Source organism: Denticeps clupeoides, chromosome 7 (assembly GCF_900700375.1).
Source record: "Denticeps clupeoides chromosome 7, fDenClu1.1, whole genome shotgun sequence".
NCBI lineage: Eukaryota > Metazoa > Chordata > Actinopteri > Clupeiformes > Denticipitidae > Denticeps > Denticeps clupeoides.
Genome location: NC_041713.1, coordinates 23,369,188 through 23,382,515, shown reverse-complemented (window position 1 = coordinate 23,382,515; position 13,328 = coordinate 23,369,188). Strand labels below are relative to the sequence as shown.

Below are 13,328 nucleotides of genomic sequence, written 5' to 3'. Positions count from 1 at the left end.
ATAGTCGAGTTTGGAGATGACCATTGCCTGGACGAGGAGCTGCGTAGCCTGTTAGCATACTAACATTAGCATGCTAACATGCTAATTTTTAAACCTTTTCCAAACATCACCAAATTTACTGTGACACATCTTGGCCACACTCTGTTAACGTTTTCGATGAAAGCATGCTAACATGCTCATTTTTCAACATGCTCCAAACGTCACCAAATTTAACATGACGTATCTTGACTACGCCCTGTTAGCATTTTTGACATTATCATGTTTACATTTACATTTAATTCATTTGGCCTTATCCAGAGCAACTTACAACGTGCTTTCAAGTTACCATCGATGAAGTGATCAGTTCTAGTTCATTAGGACCCTCAACTATGAAAACAATCTTTTTATTCACTCTTGTTGTAGATTCTGTACATAAGTTAGACAATAAGAACGTTACAAGTTACAATCTAAATATTCTCTAAAGAGGAAAGTCTTGAAAGTGCTCAGTGACTGAGCTGTTCTGACCTCAAGATGTAGTTCATTCCACCACCGAGGGGCCAAGACTGAGAAGAGTCTAGATGAATGTCTTCCTTTTACCTTTAGTGATGGGGGGACCAGGCGAGCAGTACTGGAGGCTCGAAGTATACGAGGTGCAGTGCGAGGTGTAATAAGGGCAAAAATGTTAGCATTAGCATGCTAACATGCGAATTTAGAAACATGTTCCAAACATCACCTAAAGTCATGTGACTGCCTGTTCCATTGGTTACTGACACCAGCTGTGGATGCCACACCCGCTGCTGCGACCAATGCCTGGACAGGCTCATCAAAATTTCTCTTGGAATTTTGGTTTCTGGTTTATTATTTATTATTATTTCAGACTTTTTTTTTCCGGCACGTATTGTTGTCATAAAGCGGGTCATACCGAAGCCAGCAAGCTATATATAAAAAAATTGTACTTTATTGTGTGAGGTGTGCTATTTGTTTTATAAGCGATCGTAGTGGGCGTGGCTGAGCTATTAACGCTCAAACAAGGTAATTTCTCCACTGAAATGCATTGAATGCTAATTTTAGCCCTGGTAGCATTTTTAAAATGGGGCCCCTTTTAAGTGGTACTGCTACAGTGACATTGCCAACAAAGGGGGCCCTACAAGGGGTACTGATACAGCAGCATCGCCAACAATGTAATTCAATGTAGTCCAGCAGCTTCATTAGGATGCCTGCTCAATCATACACATTATTAAGACCACTTGGTCCTTTGGCCACATTATTAGGAACGCCCAGTCTTTCGACCACTTTATTAGGAACACCCGGTTCTTCAGCCACTTTATTAGGAACGCCTTGAGCTAACATGTTAATTTTTCAACATGCTCCAAACATCACCAAATTTAACGTGACGCATCTTGGCCATGCCCAGGTAGCATTTTTGACATTATCATATTAGATTTGCATGCTAACATGCTAGATTAGAATCATGTTCCAAAGTCATGTGACCACCTGTTCCATTGGCTACTGTAGTTGTATCGTCTTTTCTTACAGCTGACATTGGTTGTGCATGCCACACCCGCTGCTGCAACCAACACCCGGACAGGCCAAATCAAAATTTCTCTTGGATTTTTGGTTTCTAGTTATAAATATATTTTCTTTGCAGAATGAAAACTATTGTAGCTTTGTCAGCCAATAGGGCTGGCCTAATTAGCATAAGGGCCTGGGGTTAGTGAGGCAAGGTTGTACCCACCATTAGGGTGAGTGTTGGGGGATTTAGTGGGGTGTTGTCTGGTGGTTGAGAGTAACTGGAGCAGGCAGGGGGTGTGTGATGATCTTGGGTGAATGCTTCCTTTGTTTCCCTGCTGTTAACCTCTTGTGCTTGTGCTGGGGTGGTTGTAGCCTAGTGGGTAACACACTCGCCTATGAACCAGAAGACCCAGGTTCAAATCCCACTTGCTACCATTGTGTCCCTGAGCAAGACACTTAACCCTAAGTTGCTCTGGGGGGGGGACTGTACCCGTAACTACTGATTGTAAGTCGCTCTGGATAAGGGCGTCTGATAAATGGCGTAATTGTAAATTGCCTGGTCCAAAAGGTGGCAGCTGAATAAAGGCTTCTCTGAGCTACTCTGCTGTGTCCAGTGTCTCTTTTCCCCCATCATGGAGTCCGTCGCTACATTATGTTGATACCTTACCATTTCTAGGCTTGTAACAAAAAAAAAACCCAAATGATTAATGGTGTTAAACATTGAAGTACTCCGATTGCAGGCATGCACGATCAGCACTCTTCCTACCCAGATGGGGATGTGGGAGACAATATGACTCAAATCAACCTAGTCTGTCCCTACATGAGTTCAATAAAATGAACATTTTGATTTTATTGTAAAAAAGGAAATGTCAAGTGCCGGTGGGTCTCTGGTTTGCAAGATGTGCAGACTGGGCAGGCAGCCATGTAGGTCCTGATGTTAGCCCTGATGGATGGCCACCTTAAGATCCGCCGAATGATTTCCAGCATGTGGGTCTGGCTCGGACAGGGTGGCTGCATTTGACATAAGCCGGAATTGTGGGTAGGGCTGCACGGTATAATGCAATATAAATTTGGCCAATGGGAGAGATTGTGATTATACTGGCCTACCACAGAAATATCCGCCCCTTGCGAAAATTACAAAGTCATGTCACTTGTGCAAAACCACGCCCCCTTGCAGCACAAGCCATTAGTTAGTGCACAGAGCGCACAGCAGGGTTTCTGCGGATCCTAAAAAAGTCCTAAGTGGGACTTTTAAAGGTTTTAAAAATGACGCAGTGGACTTAAAACCTTAAATCTAGAGTTTAAATGTCTTAAAAATACCGCAGATCCAATAAATAAAATAAAACAAGCATTCAATCTGTCAGTAATCCGCCAGTGATTGTGTGTGTTAGTGTCCAATCCGTACCTCTTGCCCGATTGGGTCCTAGCCTGTTTGGAGCCAACCCCCAAAAAATAATTGTGATTTTAAAAAATCTCAAAACTGCATGATAAAATATAAAAAGCATAGTGTTTTTTAAATATTTTCTGACTATATATTTAATGTAAACTACAGCTGAATACAGAAAATCACTTGCATCATACAAAAATGTGGTATTTCGCTGACCTCATGGGTGTGACAGAACATCTACTTTCAGTAGAATTGCTCAGATATTGTTTTATCTGGTATATGGTTATGCTATATACTGGTGTATCTGTGATAAGTTTATTATACAACTTCCTGCTGCAGCGCCTTTGCTATGGACAAATAGAGTCCACATGGAAGAATGTGATAGTGTCTGTGTGGCCAAGGCCTGCTTTCAGCTGTACTGGAGCCAACGCTGACGCAAAAGCTGGTGCTCAAAGTGAATGTCCATACTCTGAAACCATGCAATTTGGGCCAGCTAGAACAATTTGGAATGAAATGATGCGTCAAAATCTCTCAGGAGACCTGTGCCAAAATTCTAAAGAACTACTGTAAGGCCCATCATTGTCTTTTTTTTTAAAAATTGTGCACAGAGCTCATATGTCCAAAGTCAAGCTATCGCGTCTTTTTCCAAATGTGGATCCCTGCTGTGATAAATGTGGAAGTGAGGATGCCTCGCTTATCCATATGTATTGGTCGTGTCCTGGCCTTGAAAAATATTGGAGGGAGATATTTCAAACCCTTTCTTCAGTCCTCAAACAGCTTATACAACCTAATCCTTTGACTGCGCTTTTTGGCATCAGTGATGACTTAAAATTCCCTGACTTTTCCTGACCAAAAAGCAGAATTTCCATGTCTTCCTGTATAAGGAAATGTCCAATATAACGCTTGGGTGCTAAGCAGAGAAGGGCATTTAAAGTTATAGAATTCAAAACTGCATTTGCGTCATTGTTGTTGATGTGTGTGATCCTGGATTTTCACAGTTGATGTGCACCTATGATGACAGACCTTTCTTATCTTTTAGTTTTAACAATATTTTTAATGATTTTAAACAGGGATATAACAGGGCAAACATGTAATGTTTCAATATACTGTAAATTATATATTTTATAGCCCCCTTATAAACCCTATAGCACCCCCCTCCCCTCCCTGACTCAAAGCCAGCTTTACATGCATAAGAAAGGCTAGATACCAGGCATTTAAAGAAAAAAAAAGGACTATGGAGCTGGAAGTTTTTTGGTCCTGCAAACAAAAGAAACACAAAAAATAAAAGAAAACAAACAGACAAACAATTAAATAAGAAGGGAATCAAACTATAAATGTATATGAAAAAAGCGGAGGAAGGGCCCCCACACCTGTTGAAATTTCAAGTCTGAATAACGGATTGAGTAGTGAATCTTCTCCAGGGACAAACAGGAAATAATATCTCTGAGCCACTGGGCGTGAGTGGGTGACGTGGAATCCTTCCACTTGAATAAAAGAGAACGCCTGGCCAGGAGTGTCACAAAAGATAACAAACGCTGTTTAGCTGGAGTTAGACACTTATCTTCCTCTTCAGTGATACCAAAAAGAGCGATCAGAGGGTCTGGTTCAAGGTTGCATTTCAGTATGTACGACAAGGTTTTAAAAACGTCCCTCCAGAATTTTTCAAAATTTGCTCATGTCCAATACATGTGAATAAGAGACGCCTCTCCGCTTTTACATTTATCACAGCTAGGATCAATGTCTGGGTAGAAACGGGAGAGTTTAAGTTTGGAGAAATGAGCCCTGTGTACAACCCTAAACTGTAATAAAGAGTGGCGGGCACATAAGCAGTTTTAATTTTACACAAAGGGGTGTAACTCGAACCCATCAATCCACCATAAATAGTGGATATTAGGCCTTTACGCAGCGGGATCAAACAGAGGAGATTATCTAGGATGTTTACAGCAGGCGCCTCAGGGAAATTTGGTATTAAAGAGCCAATGAAGTGTCTTGCAGGTATCTGAAAAAATGAGAATTGGGTAGGTTAAACCTTTCAGAAAGCTGTTCAAACGATGCAAACCTATGGTCAACAAACAGATCTTTGCAAAGATCTGCCCTTATTTTACTATTCCTGAAACACTGAATCATGTAGAGAAGGTTGGAAGAGATGGTTAGAGACGATAGGACTGGACAGAGAGAAGTTCAGAAGACCGTTGTGCTTTCTGAACTGAGCCCATACTCTCAAGGTATGCCTAATAACTGAATTGTTGATTGGTTTAATTGAGGAGATGGATAGTGCAGATCCAAGGAGTGCAGAGACAGAGAGATTTTGGGAATAGATTTGGGAATAAAAACAGGTACAAACTGGAAAAGATATAAAAATTTAGGAAGAGTACTCATTTTAACTGCATTAATACAGACATGGAGAGTGGTGACCATTGTCCAAAGTCCTTTTTTGTTTGGCTCAACAACCTAATGAAATTGGCTTTAAAAAGGTGTTTATGTTTCCTTGTAATTGTAATACTGAGATAGGTAAACTGATTTTTCACTATTTTGAAAGGAAAATTGTGCATACTAGTTGTTAGTGCTATATTATTTAGTAGAAAGAGTTCACTTTTGTGCAAATTCAGCTTATATCCTGAAAAATAGCTAAATTCTTTGAGCAATGACAGCACAGGTGGCAGGGAGGAGATTGGATTTGATATAAAAAGTAGAAGGTCATCTTTATGTTCTTCTCCCTGCCTCCAAATCCCAGATATATCTCTACACCTGCAGAATGCAATTGCTAGTGGCTCAATGGCCAGATTAAAGAGTAATGGGCTAAGAGGACACCCCTGGTGTCCCCGCAGAAGGCCGAATGGTTGAGACTGCTGAGACATTTGTCAATGGTCGAGACATTTGTCAGAACTGAGGCAATGGGGCTTAAATATAATAATTTATCCCAAGTGATAAAACTTGGGCCAAAATAGAATTTTTCTAAAACCCTAAATAAATACTCCCATTCCAAATTATAAAAAGCCTTTTCAGCATCCAAAGACAGGACACACTCAGGGATCCCCTCTGATGGTGTGTACAGGATATCCATAAGGCATCGAATGTTAAAATAAGAATAGCGATTTTTTTTGTAGAGAGATTGGTCTATATGAAGAGCGCTCTGTTGGGTCTTTATCTCTCTTTACTATGAGGGTGATGCGAGCCTCATTAAATGACGCGGGCAGCTTACCTTGCTTAAAAGATTCAGATAAAACCAAAGCGAATTGTGGTGCAAGGTATGAGGAGAACGATTTAAAAAACTCTGCAGGGACCCAGGGATTTACCAGATTGCAATGATGAGATGGCTGAAATTATTTCCTCTTGTGATATGGGCCCTTCTAATCTTAATCTAGAATCAGGGGACAGTGTTGGGTTATCTAGTTGAGTCAAGAACTATGGTCCTTTGGGAACTCAGAAGAATATAATAGAGAATAAAAATTCCTGAATGCATGATTAATTTTAGAATAATTGGTAGTAATGGTACCTTTAGGCAACGTCATCCGCAAACACGGTATTAGCTTTCATTGCTACGCTGACGACACACAGCAGTATCTGTCAGCAATGCCAGACCAGAGGCAGCAGTTGAACAAAATAGAGAATTGTCTGAAGGACATTAGACAGTGGATGCTCACCAACTTTCTCCTGCTAAACCCTGACAAGACAGAAGCGCTTGTACTTGGGCCTCAAACAGCCAGGCATAAACTGGCTGACTACACAATAACCCTGGATAGCCTTTGTATCTCACCGAGTATTGAAGTGAAGGATCTAGGTGTCATCATTGATGCAGGTCTCTCATTCAGTTCGCACGTAGATAATGTCACTAGAATAGCATTCTTCCACCTTAGAAATATAAGAAATATCATTTCAATGCATGATGCAGAAAAGTTGGTCCATGCATTTATTACATCAAGGTTAGATTACTGCAATGCATTATTGTCTGGATGCTCTAGTAGGTGCATGAGTAAACTCCAACTAGTACAGAATGCTGCAGCCAGAGTTCTAACCAGAACCAGGAAATTTGACCACATCACCCCAGTCTTATCAAATTTAGGATTGACTACAAAATCCTACTTTTAACCTATAAAGCTCTAAATGGTCTCGCCCCACAGTACCTGAGTGAACTTTTGGTTCCTTACGAACTGCCACGCCCCCTTCGATCAATGGGTGCGGGGTCACTACTGGTACCAAAGGTGCAGAAGGTCACAGCTGGGAGCAGATCCTTCTCCTATAGAGCTCCGCAGTTGTGGAACAGCTTGCCTGTCAGTGTCCGGGATTCAGACACAGTCTCAGTGTTTAAATCCAATCTCAAAACCTATCTGTTTTCTCTGGCTTTTTGCTAAAGTCCTAGACCCTCATTTCACTTGATTTTGACGCAGTGTCAATTATAAAGTCCAGTTTATCACAGAGTCCCCCTGTTAGACACAGACAAAGTTAAATTCACCAGTTAGGCTGTCCTAGTTAGGGTACCGGGCCACTGTAGCACCAATATACCACTATAACCACAGATTTCAGTATCGGTCGTACAGTGCAACCGTCTGCCGCTGCTTCTGTTTGTTTTTCTCCGAGACACGGAATCAAGCGCCCAGACTACTGGCAGACCCCAGTGAAGAGACAAGCAGATACATCCTGGTTCCTGACAACTGCTTTACAAGGACAAAACATAAAACAAACCAGAGGGTCACCACAGCCACCACCACCACTACAACTACAGCTTCAGGGATCTTCAAATGAACCAGTAACATCATTACGGACACGTAATCTAGACCATGACACTGAATACATCCTGGACTTCTCCAACCCTACAGCTGTAGGACTCATTATATCCAACCCTGCACTGACACCATTTGCAGGCTCACTCTACCCTGGAAGGGGGTCCCTCTCTGTATCACTCCTTCCCAAGGTTTCTTCCTTTCTTTTTTTCTCTCTCCTAGAGTTTTTTTGTGTGGAGTTTTTCCTTGTGTGCAGAAGGGTCAAGTGTGGGGGGTGTCAACTGTAGGGCCTGTCAAAGCCCATTGAGACATACTGTATGTGATTTTGGGCTATATAAGAAATAAATGTTGTTGTGTTGTTGTTACCATCCGCCATTCGAATTTTTGTGATGTGTTACAAAATGTGGTAAAATCCTCTTAACTGACTAGCTAAAAGTTTCCCATATTTGTCACCATGAATGTAAAATTGGCTCCTATTCTTTAATAATTGACGTTTACATGTGTTGAGATAAGTTCAAACTTACTTTGCTACACGTTTTTTATACATATCTGGGTTTTTAAATCAGCGTACTGCTGATCAATTTCTTTAATTTGGTTGGTCAGATCTTTTCGCTCTTTATATATCTTCCTTTTCATTTTTGCAGTGTACGAAATTATCTGTCCCCTGAGGTTGGCTTTCAGAGCATCCCAAATAATTAAACATGACACTTCAGGTGTTTCATTTGTGTTTAAGAAAAAACTATCTTGTCTTCCATAAATTTAACAAACTCTTTCTCCCAAGCACTTCATCTAAAGAACCAAACACCACAAAGCAAGAACACCGCAAGGTCCAAAACCTACTAACCACAGAACAGCCCAAATAACAGCCAGGGTGGCAGGAGCAGTGCGGTTTATTTCGACTCCCAGCTTCTCCAGCCGTCTCATCCTCCTTATATACACTTTGACCTCTGGACTGGGTGGAGAGATCCACAGGGCGAAGTCGACCCTCTAGGAAAAGGAAATGAGAAACATCCACACCGCATACAGTCTAACTCCACAAAAATCACGGGACGTAGCACAAGGCACTTCACTCCACTCCCCTAAACCCAAACTGTGACTTTCCACAGCAGGCAGCAGACCCCCCCCACGCCTCTTATGTTCAGAGCATATCTCTACTACATTCCTACAACAGCAGTGAACTTGAACTTGAACTCCTGGTTTGGTGAGGATTTCCCTGATGCCCTGTGTGGTCCGACACCTTTATAATTCTGTACTGTAGCATTAATCTACAGTTTCTGTTTTTGATCAGTCAACATGTGCATCAGTCAGTCTGGGCTTCCCATGATGCTGTTGCTGATTCACCACGTTGTTAGATCCTGACATTACACAACCGAGCAGGAACATTCCACAAGAACGCCGTTTTGGTTACAAAAGCATCTGTTTTAGTTCATTTACAGCGAATCGAGCAGCCATGGCGGTAAATATGCCGACCTAAGTGGTAAATATTCGGTGGACCACGTGACTGGCGGTCGCGCGCTTGTTTGGCTCGTTGCTGTGATACCGCGCGTGCTCGTTGCGCGTCTCCGCTTGTTTGTGGGCAGAAGAACTTGTGCGTGGAAATAACGTGACAACTGACAATAACGCGACAGATAAAATGACAGACGCGAAAAGCACATTCTTCAGCTACGTGGCCGAGGGCGACCAGTTCTACCAGAAAGGCGAATTCTCCAGGGCGACGGAGAGTTACAGCACGGTGCGGAAACGTTCCTTCTACGTGTTCTCAACATTGAAGCAACGTTTAGAGTACAGCAGAGCTGTGTTCTCCTCACAGGCGCTGGCGCAGCAGCCGCAGGAGAAGAACTGCCTGGTCGCCAGGTCCAGGTGCTACGTGAAGATGGGCGACTCGGCGAAAGCGCTCCAGGACGCAGAAGCGTCGCTGCAAGAGGACAAGACTTTCTTCCGGGTAAAACGGAGCATATTCCTTCCATCAAGAACACCATCTTTTACATTTAGTCTTTGTAAGAGTTAATTCTACTCAAGTTAGTGTCAAAATGAACAATGAAATGGGGTCAATTCACACTTTTAGAGTAATATGATTACATTTTTTGTCCAAATTTATTTAAAAATAAGACTTTAATGTGTAATGATATATCTTTTTTATTTCCCTGTAGTGTTTATTTCTTTAATTATTTATTACATATTTATCATATGATGCTTTATTACTAAATGCATGTGATCAAACTGATATTATGTAGCTATTGGACAACATCATTACTCCGATGAGTAAATGCTGCTTGACATCAGTGAAACTGTAATACACTTGCAGCGTGTCGGGAGGACCGGGTTGGGTCAAGTTCTTTAATTATCAGAACTTCTGCCTAACGGTGAATGCGCCCCTACAGAAGTGGCCGCGCAATACATGCTGGTACTAATGGCACACTGTGTAAAGGTGAATCTTTGCTGCGCATCTGCACAACCTTACACTGACATTAAACTCCTCACAGAGTTGTAAATACTCCATCAAGGTTAAAACGGGTTTACTCTGATATACTGACCCTCCATTGTTTACGGTGTATGCAGTGTGTGGGTCATGCGCTTTCTGCTCTTGTGCAGGGTTTGTACCAGAAAGCAGAAGCACTGTACGCTATGGGAGAGTTTGAGTTTGCGCTGGTTTATTACCACCGAGGATATAAACTGCGGCCTGAGCTGCATGAGTTCCGATGGGGCATTCAGAAGGCGCAAGAGGCCATTTACAACTGTGTGGGCAGTGAGTAAAACAGACTCCTTTCTAAATCTTTTAATACAGAACAAATTCAGCTTCTGTCTCTCTTCACATCAAATTTAGGCCCGTCTGGTGTCAAACTGGAAAAGAAAGGTGACCTCTCCTTCTTAAACGAACAAGTGAGTACAAGGAAAGAGAAACCATGCGGTGTATGCGGCAAAATGGAAGTAAAAAAACTTTAAACGGTCACATTCATTTGGGACAAAGGAAAAAATCCATGAGCATTTTAACTATGAGTTACATTAAAATCTGAAACAATAAGGGCTGATACTTGTAATCAGTTCTATAGTACTGTCGTCCAATCGGAGCTGTTGTACAGTAGTCTAGTATCACAGATATCGCTCTTTCAAATTCAACCCAGGATAGGAATTCTAGGAACAAACGTGATCCACTAATCTAGACTGTAAAGAACCTGGTAGTCCGAGGTGTGGTCCTGAGATTCAACGGTCATCATTACAGTTGTGGAGGACTGACCGTTTTCAATGACCTGTCACCATATAAGATGCTTTTTTTAATCAATGTCAGGTACAAAAGGAACAATCTAAAGCTATTCCTCCAGGGAAGAAAGTACAACAGCCACACAGACAGAAGACGCCTAGCACGGAGAGAACAAGCAGGCAGCTGCTGGGTGAGCTGTACAGTGACAAGGAGTACCTGGAGAAACTCCTCAAGAATCAGGGTGGGTCCACTGTCTGAAGATTTAGCTGTCTGAGGATATCATCATCATCGTTTTTATTCATTTCTGTATGTGTGTGTGTGTGCATGTAAATGTGTAGATGTTGTAAAAAGAAAAACTCGGAGCGGAGATCATTTACAGGAGCTCATCATGGGCTATGTCTCGTATCTGGACACATGTACCGAGTTCTGGCAGCAGCAGAGACCCATCTACGCACGTCAGCGGGAGAGGAAACTCCTCCAGCAGCACTGGAGTCGCAGCTCTCCTCCCTCAGGCCCCATGGACTACATCCTCAGCAGCTTCCAGGACATCGATGCAGGTAAAAATGTTTAGTCCAGGCTGAGACTGAATGCAGAGTAGTCCCAGACTCCCTCTAACGATCACTGTTAATCACTGCTGCAGCGAGTGGTCTGTTAATTCCCATGTATTCCCACTTTCATTTTCAGCGTTAAGTGTAGGCAATGCCACTGGTAGCTTGAAGAAGGCTCGTGAAGTTCTGAAAAAAGTGCAGGGCTTTTCCGAAGGGGACTTGCCCCAAAAGAGTGAAGTGCTGGGCAGCATATATAGCTGCATAGGTAAGTCTGGAGGGAATCAAACATGTATTACAACATACATTTAACAATAAATACTGATGCCTGGAGCACTTTCTGTTTTTTTTTTTTTTAATCAAGGCAACGCTTTAATGGATTTGGGACAGATGGATGAGGCTCTGGAGAACCACCAGAAAGACTTGGAACTGGCTGAACAATGGTGAGGGTGAATATGGTGTGGAATATTTAGTCAATAAAAAAAGCAATACCATATACCAAAATTCAAATCCCACTTACTACCACTGTGTCCCTGATCAAGACACTTAACCCTGATAAATGCCGTAAATGTAAATGAAACTGTAACGCTACACTCTTTTTCAAGCCACTCCAGGACCATAGACAGGCTATTACATGCTGTAATACAGAATTAGTAATAGCATCCCAACATTAATAGAGTGCATAGGAACATATTAGTTCCTTATAATCACACCATATTAATGTCTGAGTAGCACTGACCGCCAAATAGTACCATTATTGAGTATGTAAAAATGTTTGATCAGCTTTGCTATTTTCCAGTCTAAACATAGATGGAAAGTCCAGGGCCCTGGTCAACATTGGTCGCCTATATGCCTGCACTGGCCAGTTCACGCAGGCCATAAAATTGTGAGTTCCTTTCTTTCAGGGTTCTTATTTTTCAAGGCTTGCTGATTTGTTTCTTAGTTTTAATCCATCAGCAGCATGAAACTCAGCAGTGGCTGTTTGATTTCTGGTTAGCTGGGAGACGAGTGTCCCTCTCACTGAAGGGGGGCTGGACAAAGCCTGGCTTTTCCATGAGATTGGATGGTGTCACCTGGAACTCAGGCAACACGCTGAAGCCTGGGACTACAGTCGCCGTCTGCTCACTGCTTCGCAGGAGATTTGTGATGAGCTGTGGCAGCTCAACGCTTATGTGCTTATGGGTCAGGCTGAATGTAAGTACGAACTAAATGACACATAATACCAAATAAGTCCTGATCATGCTCCCATTTTCCTTGATCCCCTGTCTGACCTGTGCTGCAGTGAAGATGGGAAGCTACAAGTCCAGCATCTTCCACTTTGAGGAGGCGCTACAACGAGCCAGACTCCTGCAGAATGATGCTGCTGAAGAAGCCATTCAGAAGGTCAGCCACTCTGCTTTTTATCTCAGGGTACCTGGGAAATCTCTCTCATGCCCTTTTTAATTTGTGTTTTCCAGGCTCTTCAGGAGGCCAGACAACACGTCAGTCCCTGAGTATCCAGTAAAGAGAGTCCAGATAGATGGGTCTGTGTTTCTGACCCGTTCAGAGCAATTCCTGATATTTATCTGCATGTTCTTATTAAACAAGTGTGTACCAGGTGTGTGTGTTTATGAGTGTGTTGCTTGAATAACACATTCCCAGAGAAACGTCTGTAAGTCTCACTCACATGAAAATTTCATGTGAGATTATTTAATACGAGTTCCCCCAGACTGTCTATGGTCCTGCAGTGGCTAGAAATGGTGATAGGTGTAAAGAGAGCTTTGCTCATTCTGCTTCACCATTCAGAGAGCGGCAGCTCAGATAGTTGGATCTGGAATTTGTCCTTATAAGGGGAAAGGTTACCTCCCATTTCTCATGCTATTTTTCGGCCAGAGAATTTCTCACCTGTCCCAAAAACATTATCTCCACCGACCGTCATGGCTTCCAAATGTTTGAAGCATTGCAGTTGATTGGATGTATAAATGAGCACTTTTTTTTTTTTAGTT

The 13,328-nt window shown here is 42.3% G+C and overlaps 1 protein-coding gene across 2 annotated transcripts; it reads left to right on the top strand.

Annotated features, from left to right (window-relative positions):
* Positions 1 to 9,162: 9,162 nt before the first annotated feature.
* On the top strand, positions 9,163 to 12,939 carry LOC114794660 (tetratricopeptide repeat protein 25-like). 2 transcript variants are annotated; one of them, XM_028987366.1, is made up of 12 exons: positions 9,163 to 9,331; positions 9,410 to 9,541; positions 10,192 to 10,345; positions 10,424 to 10,479; positions 10,886 to 11,039; positions 11,137 to 11,355; positions 11,483 to 11,611; positions 11,708 to 11,786; positions 12,143 to 12,229; positions 12,341 to 12,537; positions 12,626 to 12,726; positions 12,801 to 12,939. In XM_028987366.1, the coding sequence occupies exons 1-12, from the start codon at positions 9,233 to 9,235 to the stop codon at positions 12,834 to 12,836; spliced, it is 1,443 nt and encodes a 480-aa protein (XP_028843199.1). In that variant the 5' UTR covers positions 9,163 to 9,232; the 3' UTR covers positions 12,837 to 12,939. The 2 variants fall into 2 exon arrangements, with proteins under 2 accessions (XP_028843199.1, XP_028843200.1); XM_028987367.1 differs by lacking the exon at positions 9,163 to 9,331 and adding an exon at positions 9,905 to 10,027.
* The last annotated feature ends 389 nt before the right edge of the window (positions 12,940 to 13,328 follow it).

Coding starts and splice junctions, on each gene's coding strand:
- LOC114794660 (XM_028987366.1), top strand. CDS start 9,233: ATGACAGACGCGAAAAGCACATTCTTCAGCTACGTGGCCGAGGGCGAC. Junction 9,332..9,409: donor CGACGGAGAGTTACAGCACG/GTGCGGAAACGT, acceptor TTCTCCTCACAG/GCGCTGGCGCAGCAGCCGCA. Junction 12,230..12,340: donor TTCACGCAGGCCATAAAATT/GTGAGTTCCTTT, acceptor ATTTCTGGTTAG/CTGGGAGACGAGTGTCCCTC.